Consider the following 21173-nt stretch of genomic DNA (forward strand, 5'->3'; position numbering starts at 1 on the left):
ACCTCTCAGCCCAGCTCTGCAGCTTATCTATGTCACTCTGTAACCTGCAACATCCTTCCGCACTGTCTACAACTCCACCGACTTTAGTGTCGTCTGCAAATTTACTCACCCATCCTTCTGCGCCCTCCTCTAGGTCATTTATAAAAATGACAAACAGCAACGGCCCCAGAACAGATCCTTGTGGTACGCCATTCGTAACTGAACTCCATTCTGAACATTTCCCATCAACTACCACTCTCTGTCTTCTTTCAACTAGCCAATTTCTGATCCACATCTCTAAATCACCCTCAATCCCCAGCCTCCGTATTTTCTGCAATAGCCGACCGTGGGGAACCTTATCAAACGCTTTACTGAAATCCATATACACCACATCAACTGCTCTACCCTCGTCTACCTGTTCAGTCACCTTCTCAAAGAACTCGATAAGGTTTGTGAGGCATGACCTACCCTTCACAAAACCATGCTGACTATCCCTAATCATATTATTCCTATCTAGATGATTATAAATCGTATCTTTTATAATCCTCTCCAAGACCTTACCCACCACAGACGTTAGGCTCACCGGCCTATAGTTACCGGGGTTATCTCTACTCCCCTTCTTGAACAAAGGGACCACATTTGCTATCTTCCAGTCCTCTGGCACTATTCCTGTAGCCAATGATGACCTAAAAATCAAAGCCAAAGGCTCAGCAATCTCTTCCCTGGCTTCCCAGAGAATCCTAGGATAAATCCCATCCGGCTCCGGGGACTTATCTATTTTCACCTTGTCCAGAATTGCCAACACTTCTTCCCTACGCACCTCAATGCCATCTATTCTAATAGCCTGGGTCTCAGCATTCTCCTCCACAATATTATCTTTTTCTTGAGTGAATACTGACGAAAAGTATTCATTTAGTATCTCGCTTATCTCCTCAGCCTCCACACACAACTTCCCACCACTGTCCTTGACTGGCCCTACTCTTACCCTAGTCATTCTTTTATTCCTGACATACCTATAGAAAGCTTTTGGGTTTTCCTTGATCCTACCTGCCAAAGACTTCTCATGTCCCCTCCTTGCTCGTCTCAGCTCTCTCTTTAGATCCTTCCTCGCTTCCTTGTAAATATCAAGCGCCCCAACTGAAACTTCACGCCTCATCTTCACATAGGCCTCCTTCTTCCTCTTAACAAGAGATTCCACTTCTTTGGTAAACCACGGTTCCCTCGCTCGACCCCTTCCTCCCTGCCTGACTGGTACGTACTTATCAAGAACATGCAATAGCTGTTCCTTGAACAAGCTCCACATATCCAGTGTGCCCAACCCTTGCAGCCTACTTCTCCAACCAACACATCCTAAGTCATGTCTAATGGCATCATAATTGCCCTTCCCCCAGCTATAACTCTTGCCCTGCGGGGTATACTTATCCCTTTCCATCACTAACGTAAAGGTCACCGAATTGTGGTCACTGTTTCCAAAGTGCTCACCTACCTCCAGATCTAACACCTGGCCTGGTTCATTACCCAAAACCAAATCCAATGTGGCCTCGCCTCTTGTTGGCCTGTCAACATATTGTGTCAGGAAACCCTCCTGCACACATTGTACAAAGAATGACCCATCTAATGTACTCGAACTATATCTTTTACAGTCAATATTTGGAAAGTTAAAGTCTCAAATGCATGAGAACTGCTGCATGAGAGCATTAAATTCCAAACTAAGCAACCAGATCTCCAAAGGATAAGGTTCAACACCACAATTCTACAGCTATTTCACCTACAGGGAGATGGGGTTCAGCTGAATGTTAGAACAGAAGGAAATATTTCCAGGCTTTTCAATGCTTTTATGCATGCTTTTTGCAGGGAGGAATTGTGGAATATGAAGCAACTCTTGCATCAATCTTGGTTGTACTCCACACAGGTAGTATATCAGAAAGTCATTATCCTATGCTAGTATTGCCATTCCTAACCTCTTAGTTCTTTTGATGTCTGTTAGACAGCATCTTTTCTCCATGAAGAGCTTTTCATTTCAACTACTATGCTTCCTTTAATCTTATCACAATACAAAAACTCTCTGCCGGATCCGTGTTAGAAACTTTGCATTAAATGTCGAGATTTCAAATCATGGCTTTCTGTCTCGTAATTCCAAGGTCATGTGAGGTAGGTACAAGATAAATATAGTTAAAAACACCAGTTGAAGTTTGCATTTACTACACAACTATTGGACTCTTCAGACAGAAATTACTATTGAATAACATTGTTTATAACATTAGACTGGTATCCTGCAGTTTTGCTGGATCATCGATGTTTATTTATGCTTAATTTATACCTCACTCAGATTAAATAAATTGTATCTGGTCTAACATAAGAAGTAAGCCAAAATAATCTTGTATTAGTCTGTGGTTCCTTGAGATTTTCTACTAAATTGAGTCCTTTAGAGAGGCCAGGATGAAGGAAAAAAAGGCTTGCATTTATATAGTGCCTTTCCTGACTACTGGATATCTCAAAGTGCTTTACAGCCAATGAAGTACCTTTGAAGTGTAGTCACTGACATAAAGAATTTGGTAGCCAATTTGTGCAGAGCAAGCCCTCACAAACAGCAATGTGAAAATAACTATTTAGTCCATCTTTGATTGGATAAATAGTGACCAAGAAACTAGGAATAACTACCCTGCTCTTCTACAAAATAATGGCCAGGATTCTGATTCGAGTTCGCCTCGCTTGCGAGAAGGGAGAATTTAGCTCGGCCAAAACTTCCATTCATTGCAATGGGACCAGAGATGTCATTTGAGAAAGCAAAAGGGGCCTTGATCTGATATGTCAACCGAAAGATGACACTTCCAAAAGTACAGCATTCTTTGCACTACTGGAGTATCAACATTGCATTTTGTGCTCAAATATCGGAAGAGAAACACGACTCAGAAGCAAGGGTGTGATTAATTGGGCCTGTGGCAGAATTGATGGCTGAAGCAGTTTTCTTTCAGAACAGAGAGATTTTTTTTACCTCCCTTAAAATATCTTCACAGCTTGCACATTGGTACTTAAGGTAACTCTGGACGCACACAGCACTTCGGAAAACTCAGGAATTTTACTCTTGTACAAAGAGAAACCTGGATTAAACACTCTTATAGAAGAATATTTGGTGTCAATCACACTTAAAAGCATTTGCAATTAATTCCATGCTCACAGCATAGTTAAAAGAAGGCATCTCTCACCTTCTGTTCTGTGTAGAGGTGGATTATGATACAAAAAAAAATCTAAAACCTGTGAAAAGGGCAACAGTGATCAAGCAACATGTACAGAAATGAGGAAAAATAAACCCTCACAGCATTCAATGTTATAACAGAATCTTCAATTATACATGCTGCCGATTTATTATCTGCTTTCCTCTTCGCCCCCCCCCCCCCCCCCCCCCCCCCATATCACCCGCCTCCCCCACTTTATAATAGCTGTGATTATTTTTCAAACAGGAAGATCGAATATTCTGGGTCAGCAGCACCTCTCATGACCATGAAGAGTGTGAGTTCTGTAGGTGATTCTCTGGACATTCATTTCTTCACAATGGAACACTATGGGTAAAGCTTTGCATCTAGCATAACGGGAAATCTGGTAGCCAACTTCAAACTTCTGCCATGGCAAAGATTCAAAACTCCAGCTGGAGGCCCACAATTCTGCCTCTGAATGGGCTGAAACTACTGATGCCCATATTTTAATCACAATAAACTGCATTAATTGATATAAATTAAGGCCATTTCCTAATTTTAATTAACTACTGTGAGTAAAAATATTAGACACTTTCCCAAGGTTTGCTCTTCCTTGTCATTTGTGAAACTGTAGGCAAACTATTGGTTGACATAATGTTCCGTTTTTGAATGCCGGGAATTTCTTGTCCACTTTGCACAAGGTGAAGTACTTGAGAGAAAGATAAGGTGCAACGTTCTACATTCACTTCCGTGGTTATCGAAGAAAGATTTCCAATGCCAACTGTTCTATTTTCAGGGCGTTCCTGTGTTTGACTGTTCTCTTTTAGAGGAGCATTGTGATCTGTACCTTCTATTTCTTTTCTAATCTGAAAGTACACTCTTGCATCCTCCATTTTCTCCTCTTGTTGATCTGTGAGTGGCATGTGACTGGCCTTTGTGGTTTCTACTGTAGCCGATTGGTCATTTTGTCCTGGATCACTTGGAATGTGTCTGAATAGCATCTTAAATGCCTTTGTTATATCTTCCTCTGCAGCTAGGTTATTCTGATTGTTGGCATCAATAATTTGTGAGGAAAGCCATTCTTTGTAACTTTCAAGGTCAATGGGTCTAATAAACCTGAAAAGAAAAGTGGGGGTTATTTTTTATATATATGTGTGTGTGTTAATCTGTCAAAATAAACACAAATACTACCTATTCTAACCCAAGCAGGAGCTAACTGTGTCAAGAAGTGGAACAAGTGAAGTACACTTCAAAAATGCAGCATTTCTATTATACAGAACTGTGTTTTTAAGTATGTTTCAAGGCCGTATACTTCAATGTTTAGATGACACTGATAACCCAACCCACACATCTCAGACACGAGGTGTCAACCTTGGTTGTGTCAATTATCTCTTGTTATTAAAAGGAAAAATATTGGACATAATTTGCACAATTTCTTGATATTGAGACGAGGATGGGGGCAGTACCATAAGCACATTGGTTAGCACTGTTGCTTTACAGCACCAGGGATTGGGTTCGATTCCTGATTTGGGTCACTGTCTGTGCAGAGTCTGCATGTTCTCGCTGTGTCTTCGTGGATTTCCTCCGGGCGCTCTGGTTTCCTCCCACAAGTCCCAAAAGACATGCTTTGTACCTCATTGTACCCGAACATTGCCGGAATGTGGCGACTAGGGAATTTTCACAGTAACTTAATTGCAGTGTTAATGTAAGCCTACTTGTGACAATAAAGATTATTATTACTCCTTTTTGATTGTAGGACGCAGACGCAATGGGTCAAATAGCCTCTTTCTATGCTGCACTATTCTATGATTGTCTGACGGTCAGTACCAATCAAAATAGTATTTTTCCAGGTTTTGTATTTATGCAACCATCGTTGGAAGTACTGGAAATTTCCAGTCTTCCACTATTTTTTAAAATAAAAAATTAAGAGTACCTTTTTACAATTAAGAGGCAATTTAGTGTGGCCAATTCACCTACCCTGCACATCTTCTTGGGTTGTGGGGGGTGAGACCCACACAGAAACGGGTAGAATGTGCAAATTCCACACGGACATCAGGATCGAACCCGGGTCTTCAGTGCCGTGAGGCAGCAGTGCTAACTACTGTGCCAGCCTAGTCTTCCACTATTTTTGTAGGTTAAGCATCATAGGTGGAGAAAAACACGGACACAATTATTTGGATAACTATGGTAATTTGACATTAATTTTTAATTAGTTGTATAAACCACCAGACATCAGCTCGAGAACAGTAACTATATTTTGCAACATCAGATGCTGTTAGTCTGGGATGCCCATTGGTTCAATTGGTGTATAATTTTTATTATATTCTCCACCGGTTTCTTCCTACTGAATCAAATGGTGTCACTGTCGACACCAAAAGGTGAAAGTGTTACCTTTAAACTTTGCATAGTGTTTTTTTTTTGTGCAAACAATATTGATCTGCTACTGCACCACAGGTAAACTCACCTGGGTAGGGTCATATTTGCATCACAAAGGAGAGACATCGTTCCGTGTTTCTTCTTGATGCTGAAAATTTAAGCCTCAAGTTCTAGGCCCACTTTCAGGCAATCTGATCAATCTTCTCCAATATCATGCTGACCCTCAAAAGACAGTGGGATGCAGCATACGGCAGAAAACTGTTATACTGTATTACCAATTATTGTACCGTACAGAAATAAATTAATAAAAATAAATGGTATAATCTTCACTTATCCAGTGCCTCTTGTTTCAAAGCACTTGATACAATGGCTAACTTTTGACGTGTAGTAAGCTTGTAAACAAATACAGCAACATTCTATGGCAGCGAAGACCCATAAGCAATCATGAGACGAAGGACTAATACATTTTGTTGCCTTTTTTTAAAAAAAAAATTGACTTTTTGAGACACCTTTCTCTTCATATATTGCCACTGGATCTTTTAATGTCTATTTGACTTACTAGAACTGGTTGACAGGTAACAAGGATGGGGGATTGAGGGGGTGGCAAAGGGCGGGCATCAGCAAATTGAGGGACCTGTTTATTGGCGGGAACATGTTCAGATACTTGCAGGTAAAGGCGTTTGCTAGGCGACGGGTAGAGGGATTCCCTCTGCTGCTGTTGCGGGGGACGATGGACAGAGTGCTTTCGGGGGTGTGGGTGGAGAGGGGAAGGTGTCTGACATCTATAAGGTAATGCAGGAGGTGGAGGAGTCATGAGTGGAGGAGCTGAAGGCTAAATGGGAGGAGGAACTTGGGGAGCAGATAGAGGACGGGACTTGGGCGGATGTCTTGGAGAGAGTCAACTCTTCCTCCTCGTGCGAGGCTTAGTCTCATCCAATTTAAGGTGCTGCACCGGGCCCACATGTCCGGGACTAGGATGAGTAGGTTCTTTGGGGGTGAGGACAGTTGCACCAGATGTTCAGGGAGTCCAGCGAACCACGCCCATATGTTCTGGGCATGCCCAGCACTGGAAGAATTCTGGAAGGGGGTGGCGGGGACGGTGTCGAGGGTGGTTGGATCCAGGGTGGGGACTCGCGATTTTTGGAGTTGCAGTAGAGCCGGGAGTGCAGGAGGCGAAAGAGACCGGTGTCCTGGCCTTTGCGTCCCTAGTAGCCCGACAAAGGATTTTGCTACAGTGGAAGGATGCAAGGCCCCCAAGTGTGGAGACCTGGATCAGTGACATGGCGGGATTTATAAAATTGGAAAGGGTCAAATTTGCCCTGAGAGGTTCTATAAACGATGGCAGCCTTTTCTGGACTTCCTGGCTCAAAGATAGGTAACTTGGTCAATAGCAGCAGCAACCCGGGGGGTGGTGTGTTCCTTATTGTAGTGTCTATTCTGTAACTTTATATTGTGTTAATTTGCATTGTTGTTAAAATGCTGTGTTGTTCATGGAGGTGGGGAGAATATTTATGATTGTTAATATTATTGTTATTTTTGGTATTTTACTATGGTGTGTTATTGTATAAATTCAAAATTTTTCAATAAAAATTATTTAAAAAAAAAAGAACTGGTGGACAGGGCCTCAGTTTCAGCTCTTACTGCTGCGAACATCAAGTTCATGATTCACATATTTTAGTATATAATTTTTAGCTTGAGGAATTAGTTTAACTGTAGAAAATGAGATAAATACCATTAGAGCAGCTTGGAATCTATTACTCTTAATAGGTTGCGGCCATGTTGCTTTAGGAGGTTAACAACTCGAAAGGTAAGATCTTAAAACATTCGATGGGCTTACTTAACAGGAGAGCCGAAGATGTGGTCCAGAATTCTCCTGTTTCAGGATTCTCTTTTTCTGTTGGCAGCACACTCTCGCCCGTGGATTTCCAGGCAGCGTGGAGATGGCTTCAATGGGAAATCCAGGTTTGGACGGGAGGGGGGGGTGTGGTGGGCAGGGAAGAGGGAGAGAATCTGCCGCCAGCAAATGGCGCACTGCCAAGAAACACGCAACTGGGGGATGGGAGAATCCCACCTGTGATGCTAATTTTTTATTCACTCTTGGGATGTGGGCATCACTGGCTGGGCTAGCATTTGTTGCCCAGCCCCAATTGACCTCGAACTGAGTGGCTTACTAGGCCATTTCAGTGGGGGGGGGGGGGGGGGGGGGCAGTTAAGAGTCAACTACATCGCTGCAGAGATCTGAAGTCACATACGCCAGACTGGGTAAGGACGGCAGATTTCCTTTCATGAAAGACAGTAGTGATCAGATGGGTTTTTACAACAATCGGCAATGGTTTCATGGTCATCAGTAGACTTTTAATTCCAGATTTTTAATCAAATTTCACCATCTAACAAGGTGAGATTTGAACCCGTGACAACCTGGGTCTCTGTCTCCCCACTTGCAAACAAGTGCAGTCCAAAGTGATTTTCATATTTTGGGATTTTATATTTTAATTAAATTAGTTTAAAAGCATTCAGCGAGTCCTGAAAGGCTACAAAACCCATTTACTTCATCAGATTACAAAATAAATTGTAAACGAGGGATAATGAACTTGACGGTCATTTTGACGATAGCCCAGAGTGGTCTCTTGTCAGTTTGGAGATGGATGGAACTTAGGACGGTTCTCTGGTTTCAATCTGGGCGTTTTGATTTTGAGTTGTAATTTGGACGCTGTGTGGTTGGCATCTCTTATAGAAGTTAGCCAAAATAAATGACAGACCTTCACAGTAAGCAGAGTAAAACGCTAACTTCATAATGGTACGTGTGCAAGGTAGGCAAGGCTTAATCTCAGTTTGAGGTTTCTGAGGGACAGAAGCTTGCCGATTGTCTAGTTTGAAACTTGTTGGAGAATATAATGTAGTAGATCTCAGTGCCTTATCACAAAAGAAAGTAACTAGCAGATTAGTTTGGAAGTTTAAAAAAAAATTCTTTCAGCTGACGTGGGTGGTGCTGACATGGCCTGCATTTGTTGTCCATCCCCAATTGTCCTGAAATGAATGGCTTGACAGGTCATTTCAGCGGGCAGAAGAGTCAACCACATTGCTGTGGGCGTTGAGTCAGAGTCACATGTAAGCCAGACCAAAGTACGGTTGGCAGATTTCCTTCCTGAAAAGACATAGTGAACCAAATAGATTTTGATGTCAATCAATGACAGTTTCATGGTTATCATTAGAGATTAGTTTTCACCTCCAGGTTAAAATTGAATTCCAATTTAATTTAAATTCCACCAGCTTCTGTTGGGCTCTCTGAGCTTTAGCTTTGCCAATCCATAACTATGTTCCTTGGAGTCAGGTATTTGGGATATGCCCCAATAGGAGAGTGTGCACACTCCATATTGGGCAAATGCATTAGCAAGACAACTGAATCCAAAATACTGGTATTAAAAACATAAAGGGGCCTTTATCCTTAAAGTTCTAACTTAATGATTGATCGGTGGTTGTTTTATGAGCTTTCTACTGATATTTTAATTAATTTGCTTGTTCCTGTCCCACCTTTAACATGAAATGTAGAAACCAATTACCAAAGCAGCTCAAACACATGGTAACATTTGAGTATAGGAATTGGGGTGTTTTACTGCAATTGTATAGGGCATTGGTAAGGCCACACCTGGAGTATTGTGTGCAGTTTTGGTGTCCTTATCTGACGAAGGATGTTCTTGTTATGAGATGGTGGGACTGACATATGATGAGAGACAAAGTCAGTTACGTTTATGTACATTGGAGTTTAGAAGAGTGATAGGGGATCTCAGAAACTTAAAATTCGAACCGAAAATTCGATTAGACAGGATAAATCCAGAAAGAATGTTCCTGATGATGGGGGAGTCCAGAACTAGGAGTCATAGTTTAAGGATAAGGGGTAAAACCTTTAGGACTGAGGCGAGGAGAAATTTCTTCACCCAGAGAGTGGTGAATCTGTGGAATTTGCTATGACAGAAAGTAGTTGCAGTCAAAATGTTGTGTAATTTCAAGAAACAATTAGATTTGGAACTAAAGGAATCAAGGGATATGGGGAGGAAGGCAGAATCAGGATATTGAACTTGATGATCAGCCTTGATCATAATGAATGATGGAGCAGGCTCGAAGGACCGAATGGCTTCCTTCTGCTTCTATTTTCTATGTATTTTTCAATGTATGTTTAGCATTGCAACAAGAGATTCTAATGACAGATGAAGACCTACATTTTAAAAGCATTAATACTGCCCATTCTGCAACTGGATGCAGCCCAGAGCAGTTAGAAACTACCCTTTAAAATTTTTTTAATAGAGTACCCAATTATTTTTTCCAATTAAGGGGCAATTTAATTTGGCCAATCCACCTATCATGCACATCTTTTGGGTTGTGGGGGTGAAACCCGCACAGACACGGGGAGAATGTGCAAACTCCTCACGGACAGTGACCCAGGGCAAGGATTCAAACCCGGGTCCTCTATGCCATAGGCAGCAATGCTAACCACTGTGCCACCGTGCTGCCCTAGAAACTACACTCTTGAGGTAGAGACTCTTTAGACTGACTTCACTTTTTCAATCACCATGTTTATTCTTTCTATTTCGCTAATTTGTATTACACTATAAACCTGTCTTCCCCAATGACTAGTGTTCACCTAACTGGCTCTGCATTTCTGCCATTTTCTATTCATTTCAGATGTCTAGAATTGCAGTCTTCCTTTTTTTGTGGAAAGTTCCCATGTGCCAAGAAATCACTGTCATCCAGGAGAAAAGATCAACACTGTTTCTCCTTGCAAAATACCAGAACAAAGGAATAGAGGAGTAAGCCTTTTCAGTGAATGAGGTAGAGCTGGAGAGAAATAGTCATAAATGTTTACAGCACAGAACTGGTTCTTTGGCACAGCTTGTCCATGCCATCCACTTGCCTGCATTTGGCCCATATCCCTCTATACCCATCCTGCCCATGTAACTGCCTAACTGCTTTTTAAAAGACAAAATCATACCTGCCTCTGGCAGTCCGTTCCAGATGCTCACCATCCTCTGTGTGAAAAAATGTCCTCTCTCATCTCTTTTGTATCTCTCTCCTCTCTCCTTAAACCTATGCCTTCTAGTTCTACACTACTCGACCTTTGGAAAGATGTCGACTATCTACTTTATCGATGCTCCTCATTTTGTATAGACCTCTATAAAATCACCTCAAAGCCTCCTACGCTCCAGTGAAAAAAGTCCCAGCCTCTCCTTAGAACCCAGACCATCAAGTCCTGGTAGCATCCTCGTAAATCTCTTCTGCACTCTTTCCAGTTTAACAACGTCCTTGCTATAATAGGGTGACCAGAACTGAACACTGTATTCCATGTGTGGTCTTACCAATGTCTTGTACAACTTCAACAAGACGTCCCAACTCCTGTATTCAATAGTCTGACCAATAAAACATAGCATGCTGAATGCCTTCTTCACCACCCTGTCCACCTGCGACTCCACCTTCAAGGAGCTATGAACCTGCACTCCAAGATCTCTTTGTTCTGTAACTCTCCCCAATTCCCTACCATTAACTGAGTAGGTCCTGCCCTGATTTGATCGACCAAAATGCATCACCTCACATACATTTATCCAAATTATATAACTTTCTTCACTGACCACTATGCCACCAATCTTGGTGTCATCGGCAAACTTACTAACCATGCCTCCTACATTCTCATCCAAATCATTAATATATATAACAAATAACAGTGGACTAAGTGCTGATCCCTGAGACACACCGCTGGACACAGTCCTCCAGTTTGCAACACAACCCTCCACAACCACCCTTTTGTCTTCTCTCATCAAGCCAATTTTGTATCCAATTGGCTACCTCACCCTGGATTCCATAAGATTTAACCTTATGCAACAACCTACCATACGGTACCTTGTCAAAGGCCTTGCTAAAGTCCATGTAGACAACGTCAACTATGAATGATGAATGAATGAAAATTGCTTATTGTCACGAGTAGGCTTCAATGAAGTTACTGTGAAAAGCCCCTAGTCGCCACATTCCGGCGCCTGTCCGGGGAGGCTGGTACGGGAATCGAACCGTGCTGCTGGCCTGCTTGAAAAGCCAACGATTTAGCCCAGTGAGCTAAACGAGCTTTCGGAGCACTGCTCCTTCCTCAGGTGAATCAGCCCTCACCTGAGGAAGGAGCAGTGCTCCGAAAGCTTGTGTTTGAAACAAACCTGTTGGACTTTAACCTGGTGTTGTAAGACTTCTTACTGTGCTTTCCCTAATTAGCCCTTGCCTGTCTAAATGCCTGGAGATCTTGTCCCTCAGAATACCTTCTAACAATTTACCCACTACAGAAGTATGGCTAACCGGTCTGTATTTCCCAGGCTTATCCCAAGAACCAGATGGAAGAGGAGGAGCTGTTAAGAATAAATATGTGATTAACAAGAGCGGCAACTGGTCTCAAACATTTGGAATTTGATCCTAGAGATGGTAGAACCCGGGTTAAAGCCATGGTGGAAGTTAAATCAAACTTTGCCACAAACTGGGACGCAGCTGGTTGTCAGGCGGTGACGCGCAGGGGGCCTCTACCTGGAATAATAGTAGATCTTCGCCTCGAGGAGCCGCTCTTCCGACCTGCGCACCGCCTCTCCTAGCTGGGCCAAGCCTCGTTGGAACACTTCATCAGCCGCGAACTGATAGTCGTGGAACTGCCTGAACCGAGTCTCCATCTCGGAAACCAGCTGTCGTCGGCCCGGACCTCCGGAGAGCGGTCAGGAAGCCGACATGTAAACCGCAGCCCAGCGCCCCCTGCCGCCCGGAGGAGAGGCCGGCTCTCCCAGGGCAGCTGAAAGCCGACAGGGAAACCGCAACCCAGCGCCCCCTGCCGCCCGAAGGAGAGGCCGGCTCTCCCAGGGCAGCTGAAAGCCGACAGGGAAACCGCAGCCCAGCGCCCCCTGCCGCCTGGAGGAGAGGCCGGCTCTCCCAGGGCAACTGAAAGCCGACAGGGAAACCGCAGCCCAGCGCCCCCTGCCGCCCGGAGGAGAGGCCGGCTCTCCCAGGGCAGCTGAAAGCGGTAAAGAACCGCAGCCCAGCGCCCCCTGCCGCCCGGACGATCAGCCGAACTCGACCACCCTGGGGGTGAACCTTGGAAAATACACAGCTTCAGCTTGCCATTCTATGGAGATTGCATTTGCCTCTCCCTCCAGTAACCACGAATGTATCCATTCTTGCGCCAGTTACAACACATTTAAAGTACAATATACTGGTTATAATTAGCATTGTGTTACTGTGGCCATAAATAATAATAACACATTTCAATCTGAGAATTTGAATTCAGTTCGAAAAATAAATCCAAATCTGGGCATAGTAAAAGTGACCCGAAAGGTGTCTGTTTATTGTAATTTTAAGTAACTAAGCTTTAAGGAAGTAAGGTGCTGCCCTTACGCCTAGTCAAAATTTGACCCCTCTGGCCTCACCCCATTTCTCAGTCTTCACCACCCGGCACTGACTTCCCCATAGAGAATCCCAATTCAGATTCTCAATCTCCCTCAAATATTTGGGTACAGCTAAATCTGAACAGCAGCCATTCTTCTTGGCCTTCCTTACTTATCATACACCATAGGCAAATTCCCAACCCTACCAGCAACTGAGCAGGAGGCGGGGCTCCTTTTGACATCTTGCCAGGACTCCAGCTGTGTGAGCCATGCTATGTGAGGATTTATCTTATGATGTGGAGATGCCGGCGTTGGACTGGGACGAGCACAGTAAGAAGTCTTGCAACACCAGGTTAAAATCCAACAGTCCTCACCTGAGTAAGGAGCAGTGCTCCGAAAGCTAGTGATTCGAAACAAACCTGTTGGACTTTAGCCTGGTGTTGGAAGACTTCTTATGATGCAGTACAGGTCAGCATTGAGGTTTACCTTCATTCTGAAATAAGCTACTGGTCAATTGACTGCCACTGGGTCAAATGGTGGTTTCATAGAATCATATAATTTACATTGCAGAAGGAGGCCATTTGGCCCATCGAGTCTGCAACAGCCCTTGGAAAGACTACCACACCCAAGCCCACACCTCCACCCCATCCCCATAACCCAGGAACCCAATCTAACCTTTTGGACACTTAGGGCAATTTAGCATGGCCAATCCACCCAGCACCCGGAGGAAACCCACGCAGACACAGTGCTGAACAACGGTGGCCCGGAGTGGGAAGCGGATGAATCCAAAAGCCTCAGGTACCTCGGGAATCTGCACATTATAGTGAGGTTTACTGCCTCGCTCTAATATGCAGATTTGCTAAAAAGTGATCCTGCCCATTGTGGGATCTCGTGAGGTGTTGCGAGCTGAGTAGATCCTGGGGGTGGGATCTGCTGCTTTCAACGGCCACACTGCACCACAGCGAGCTACTTTTCGGATGCAGCGTGGCCATAGGATCGCGGCCAATGGATACCAATGTTATGGCAATCAATCTGGAGCAGTTTAAAATTGACAACAGTCAACAGCCTGTCAAACAGCAGGGGTGCTGTTTCCTTCTCCAAATTTGCAAACCCTTTCCTTTTTAATGATGCAAGAAAACTTAGAAGTCTCTGGGCTACTCTTTTAGCCTTTGAAAAAAAAAACCGACATAACATTCATGCAGTTTAATTTTAATGTTATTGTTTAAATGCGGAAAGTCTGGTAGAACCTTCAGTAATGAATGGAGAAAGTGACAGCCTTCAGTTCTGATCGCTAACATTTTATCTAGCCATATGGTGACTGTGGCATTTGCTTTATGCCGATGTAAATCTGGTTTGTCAGTTTGGGTATAAACGTTGTCACTTTTCGCCACACATGTTTACTGAAAGAACTAAATAAGATAATTTCCTGACAAGATAATGAAATGAAGTTTTTTTTTACATCCCAATAGCAAACAGCCACTTGCAAATTAACAACACTGCAGTTGTCATTTAAGAAGTCTTATCATCTCATTATCTCTTCCAAGAAAAGCAGACTCAATTTCAAAATTCTTGTCAATCTGGTCACCTTCCAGATGGGAATGAATTAACAAACTGATAATGATTCCCGACTGTTAAATTTGGCAAGACATCTGCTTTTGGAATGTCTAGATTTCCCACCCCAAGCTCCACAACAGCTCTCCCCGCTCCTTCTCAGTCTTCCAGTAAGTGGGTTCTAAGAATGGCATTCTTCATTCATCATTATGGTGGAGCCATTTTGCACGTAATAGCAAGAAGTTAATCTACTTTAATAATTAGCATGCGTTGTGTCGGGTGAGCAATAATATTAGTCAGAACTCCAGGAGACATCCCTCCTTTTTGAATAGATCCTTGGGATCTTTAACGTCCAACCAGAACTTTACAACAGGCAGATGAGAAGAATGAAATCTCCATAACATCTAAGAAATGGAAGCAGGAAGGGCAGCTCAGTGGCACAATGGTTAGCATTGTTGCCTACGGCGTTGAGGACCCGGGTTCAAATCCTGGCCCTGGGTCACTGTCCGTGTGGAGTTTGCACATTCTCCCCGTGTCTGCATGGGCTTCGCCCCCAAAACCCAAAAGCTGTGCAGGATAGGTGAATTGGCCATGCTAAATTGCCCCTTAATTGGGAATTTTAAAAAAAATGGAAGCAGGAGTAGGCCATTCAGCCCATCACGCATGCTCTGCCGTTCGATAAGATCCAGATCTGATTGTGGCCTGAAACGCCACTCTTGCCTGTTAACCATAACCCTTGACTCCCTTGTCAGTCAAATATCTGTCTAACTCAATCTTGAAGACACTCAATGACCCAACCTCCGCGGTTCACTGGGGAAGGGAATTCCAAAAGCTAGCGAGCTCAGAGAGAAGAAATTCCTCCTGATCTCTGTCTTACATGGCAGATGCCATATTTTTAATACTGTGCCCCCTAGTTCTAGATTTCCCCACGAGAGAAAACATCCTCTCAGCACCTACCGTGTCCAGCCATGCAGAGCTGTCTCAATACTCCACTCGAATTTCAGTCCGAATGGTGTATCAAAGTTGTGGAAGCTCGGAATTGAAGAAAACGTTGGTTATTTAAGGTAGTAATTTTGAGTTGTAAGATTCTCACCAATTCTCTACATTCGATTCCTCGCCAGACAGTGGTGCTTCCTTTCGGACTGATGGACGCTGGTTACCCAGTGTTACTAAGTTATTCAGCCCCATTGAGAATGACAATGAAGGTCCGTCCTCTTCTCATCAAGCATTCACTCTTCACATGGCTGGGTGGTGGTCAGGAATGGAAGTCCTGTCTGATTTTCCCATCTCTAATCCACAACATGGAGGTAAATTTTAGTTCCTCTACCAGCCTGAGAACTAATGCCGCATACTTCACTGGGGGGGAAAAAAAAACTGGGATTTTCCCGATTGGAATGGATTGAAAACTTACTGAGACATAGAGAAGTGTAGGATTCCTTTTGTCTGAAGTGTTTATGACGTTGAAATGTATAATGCAAGGCATATCACTCTGATGCTTTGCTCTGATATAACTTTAAATTCATGATTTATTCTAGTTTATTATTGATATATATTTAGTTGTATTTAGGATCTACCTGTTAAAGGTGCTCTATCCAGCTTAACAGGAAGATCTGACTAACCACGATCTAATTGAAATTTAAGGCGCTCTTTTTTCTGAATCTTAAAAATTCAGGAGAATTAACAACAAATGTTGAACTGTGAGTGACTATCTTCACTTTCTGGTACCCATTACGGTTCAACCACAAGGTGGCACCATTGGGTTAATTCACAATCATTCGTGGAGAAGATTTGTAGCAATCCTTGGAATATTGGGATTGATTTTAACCCAGGGCGGGAAACACATGGGACCAATTAAAATGCTGGTTTCTACATCTCACCCAAAATTATTCTCTTATCGATTTTAATAGAGAGACAGACTGTAAAACCTATGTTTTATCCCAAGGACTGTTTAAGTTAAAATTGCCTCCTTACAGGAGTAAACCATTCAGTCCCTCAAGCCTGTCCAACATATTCTTAGGTAAGGACAGATCTGTACCTTTGCTTCATTTGGCAGCCTTTCCCCCACATCCTTAGAGACTCTTACCGAACAAAATCTACCGATTGTCATTTGCAGTTAGCCCAGATTGGGCAGCACGGTAGCATTGTGGATAGCACAATTGCTTCACAGCTCCAAGGTCCCAGGTTCGATTCCGGCTTGGGTCACTGTCTGTGCGGAGTCTGCACACCCTCCCCGTGTGTGCGTGGGTTTCCTCCGGGTGCTCCGGTTTCCTCCCACAGTCCAAAGATGTGCAGGTTAGGTGGATTGCCCTTAGTGTCCAAAATTGCCCTTAGTGTTGGGTGGGGTTACTGGGTTATGTGGATAGGGTGGAGGTGTTGACCTTGGGTAGGGTGCTCTTTCCAAGAGCCGGTGCAGACTCGATGGGCCGAATGGCCTCCTTCTGCACTGTAAATTCTATGATAATCTACTCTGCTTGGTATTAAACGCCCCATAAACTGGATTCCCAATTTTAAAATCATTCTTTAATCTTATTAACACAGTTCTCAAATTCTGCAGTATTACCCCATCATCAACAGAGTGTCTGAAAGTTTTCCTTTGTGATACCAATAAAAGATTGCAAGATCTGTCTTTAGTTAAACACAGCCTATTCGCAGCAAAACAGACCTCACAGAAAAATATTGCAACCTGAAAGCATCATTCAGGCCAGAAATGTTTACTTTCCATAGTTTTCTTTCTGCATCTTGTGCCTCCGAATGGTTTTGTTGCTGAAACCTCTAGAGTACCATCCTGCAGAATTATGGACGATTGTTCATGAATAATGAAAAGAATCAAGAAGATTTTCAAGATTACTTTTCCAGTTGCAGGAGAGACCACTTTAACATAGATACACCCAGTTGCTTTCCAAAACCACTAGTATTACCCTTGTTTTAGCCTAATAGAGGTACATTCCAGGAAAGAATAAAACAAGGACACGGTGGCATCCTCCAATGCTTTTTACAGCTTTCACACTTCTCACGAAACTCTTCTATTAGTGCTGAATACTCTTCATTGACCACACCTGTATGTTTTAGGAGGATTTTTAACCTGAAACAATTTGGTCATGCTACTTATCCATGAAAACATAAGACAATATACTTTTCTTTCTCTGTTATGACCTCAGCCAATGTTAATTGCTGAGCAAATAAAATCCCACAGGGAAACTTGGCTAACGAGGCCAAGTATTCTGAAAATCAGAACAAAACATACTTATAGCAGAAACAGGAAATCCAATAACGCTCCTGGGATTTTAAAAATTGAAAGGCTAACAAGCAAAGAAAAAGTAAGCACACAAAATTACGTAGCACAATTAATGATAGGCTTATAAAGCATTCCCCCCCAGAGGACCACCTACTTGGTCAGACCCACAAGTAAAAACGTTGCAGGCAACACACCCTTATAGATGTTTAACTATAAAAATCCAGTAATATTAGCCAAGGCAAAAGCTGTCGCTTTAATAAAGGTATACCACACAACTTCCCAAATTCCCTACCGCTCTACTGTGGAATTCCAAGACTTGGCTGGTTCTTTCAAACTTCATGCACAAGTTTGAGCAAGACCTCCTCACCACACAGGACCTTCAACCGACGTTATACACCAGATACATCGATGACATTTTTTTCCTTTGGACCCACGGCGAAGAATCACTGAAACAACTACACGATGACATCAATAAGTTCCGTCCCACTATCAGACTCACCATGGACTACTCTCCAGAAGTGGGTGCATTCTTGGACACACTCATCTCCATCAAGGACGGTGACCTCAGCACTTCGCTTTACCGCAAATCCACGGATAACCTCACGATGCTCCACTTCTCTAGCTTCCACCCCAAACACATTAAAGAGGCCATCCCCTATGGACAAACCCTCCATATACACAGGATCTGCTCAGACAAGGAGGAGCGTAACAGACATCTACAGGCGCTGAAAGATGCCCTCGTACGAACGGGATATGGTGCTTGACTCATCGATTGACAGTTCCAATGCGCCACAGCGAAAAACTGCACCGACCTCCTCAGAAGACAAAAACGGGAAACAACCCACTACCCTTCGTCGTCCAGTACTTTCCCGGAGCGGAGAAACTACGACATCTTCATCGCAGCCTTCAACATGTCATCGATGAAGACGAACATCTGACCAAGGTCATCCCCACACCTCTACTACTTGCCTTCAAACAACCGTGCAAACTCAAACAAGTGTTGTAAGACTTCTTACTGTGTTTATGAAGAGTTACTGAGCAACTCTTACATGCTGTATCTCTGTTTTCACTGCAGCCAACATTGTCGAAACCCATTCCATGGCCTTGTCAATGGGGGCTTGGACACTCAGTGTTGTCATGCAGTCCAGCTCATTGATTGCTTTCTGCTTCATCACTAGGGGCACCCTTCGAGCACAGAGTGTGGGTGGAATTGAGTCATCTAGTTCATATGATACATTATAGGTAGCTTCCCAGTGGTGTCACAGTTGAAAAGGTCTTTTATTCCTTCATTTCCGAATCATGTGTACATCTGGACCAAGGTAGATTAATCCCAGTTAGATGTTGTCCCGAAGACCCAAAAGCAGCTTCACATTTTGGCCAACAACATGAAGCTGAAAACTGCTCTGTGTGCACGAGGTCCACTTGAGCGTTGGGACCTGGTCCAGTATCTGGGTCGATTTCCTGTAATAATTGTCTGAGCAAAACGTTACCCTCTGCTCATGTGTCGATCTTTTCCTTTAGTTCTGCCTTGCTGCAGACAATGTTTAAAGTGTTGAAAATCCTACCCTTCTCGTGCCCTCACAGTAAAGTGTTTTTGAGGCTCCGCACCTTGATTATTTTGATCACACTCCAGTTCATTTACCCTATTCATTATCTGGGAACTTGTGAACTGAGTGGCAGCGGTGTGGCTGGTGGCTGGGCAGGTTGTTGTGGCTTGGATGTTGTGGTGATATAACCACTGTAGATACGTGTACTTGCAGTAGGGGGATGTATGGCTGTACCTGTAATACAGGTTCCTCCGGTAAGACCCTGCCGGCTAGCTCCGCCCACAGGGAGCTTGTGTATAAATATGCGTCTCCTTAATCTCACGTACAACAAGGAGAAGTGCGTGTTCCGCACAGACCGCTTAGCCATCCTCGGCTACGTAGTCCAAAACGGACTACTGGGGCCCGACCCCGACCGCATGCGCCCCCTCATGGAGCTTCCACTCCAGGACACAGTCTCGCTCCGGGACCTGGCTCCCTCAGGTGCCGATCCCATGCCCCAACGCCCTCAAACGCTGCCTGGGGTTCTTTTCTTATTACGCCCAGTGGGTCCCACAATATGCGGACAAGGCCCGCCCACTTATCCAGTGCACATATTTTCCCCTCACGGCCGAGGCACAACAGGCCTACGCCCACATTCGATCTGACATAGCCAAGGCCGGGATGCACACAGTAGATGAGACACTGCCTTTTCAAGTGGAAAGCGACGCTTCAGGTGTCGCCCTTGCTGCCACGCTGAATCAGGCAGGCAGACCCGTGGCATTCTTTTCACGCACCCTCCACGCCTCCGAAATTCAACATTCCTCTGTTGAAAAGGAGGCCCAGGCAATCGTTGAAGCAGTGCGGCACTGGAGGCATTACCTGGCCGGCAGGAGATTCACTCTCCTCACTGACCAACGGTCGGTAGCCTTCATGTTCAACAACATGCAGCGGGGCAAGATCAAGAATGACAAAATCTTGCAGTGGAGAATCGAGCTCTCCACCTTTAACTGCGAGATCTTGTATCGCCCCGGCAAGCTCAACGAGCCCCCAGACGCCCTCTCCCGAGGTACATGTGCCAGCGCACAAGTGAACCAGCTCCGTGCCTTGCATGAGAGCCTTTGCCATTCAGGGGTCACTCGCTTGTACCAACTGATCAAAGCCCGCAATCTGCCCTACTCCGTCGAGGATGTGCGGACAGTCACCAGAGACTGCCAGGTCTGTGCCGAGTGCCAGCCGGACTTCTACCGGCCAGATCGTGCACGCCTGGTGAGAGCGTCCCGGCCCTTTGAACGCCTCAGCGTGGATTTTAAAGGGCCCCTCCCCTCCACCGACCGCAACACCTACATCCCTAGTGTGGTCGATGAATTTTCTAGGTTCCCCTTTGCCATCCCATGCCCGGCTATGACGTCTGCCACCATCATCAAGGCCCTGGATTCCATTTTCGCTCTGTCCGGTTTCCCCGACTACATCCACAGTGACAGGGGATTCTCGTTCATGAGTGATGAGCTGCGTCAGTTCCTGCTCAGCAGGGGTATCGCCTCCAGCAGGACGACCAGCTACAACCCCCGGGGAAACGGACAGATAGGGAGGGAGAACGGGATGGTATGGAGGGCTGTCCAGCTGGCCCTACGGGCCAGGAACCTCCCAGCCGCTCGTTGGCAGCAGGTCCTGAAGCGCTCCATTCCATTCCGTCACTACTGTGCTCCGCAACTAACAGTACACCCCATGAACGTGTTTTTGCCTTCCCTAGGAAGTCTACATCCGGGGTGTCGCTCCCGACTTGGCTCACGACTCCGGGCCCAGTCCTTCTCCGTAGGCATGTCCGGCACCACAAGGCGGAACCCCTGGTGGACAAAGTACGCCTGCTCCACGCCAACCCTTAGTATGCCTACGTGGAGTTCCCCGACGGCCGCCA

At 44.6% G+C, this 21173-nt stretch overlaps 1 protein-coding gene across 1 annotated transcript; it reads right to left on the bottom strand.

Annotated features, from left to right (window-relative positions):
• Positions 1-3702: 3702 nt before the first annotated feature.
• LOC119969600 lies at positions 3703-12325 on the bottom strand. The gene is made up of 2 exons (XM_038803429.1): positions 12102-12325; positions 3703-4289 (listed from the first exon to the last, which is right to left on the bottom strand). Exons 1-2 carry the CDS (start codon positions 12239-12241, stop codon positions 3758-3760), a joined length of 672 nt encoding a protein of 223 aa, XP_038659357.1. The 5' UTR covers positions 12242-12325; the 3' UTR covers positions 3703-3757.
• Positions 12326-21173: the final 8848 nt, after the last annotated feature.

This window comes from Scyliorhinus canicula, chromosome 7, assembly GCF_902713615.1.
Source record: "Scyliorhinus canicula chromosome 7, sScyCan1.1, whole genome shotgun sequence".
In the NCBI taxonomy this organism is placed as follows: domain Eukaryota; kingdom Metazoa; phylum Chordata; class Chondrichthyes; order Carcharhiniformes; family Scyliorhinidae; genus Scyliorhinus; species Scyliorhinus canicula.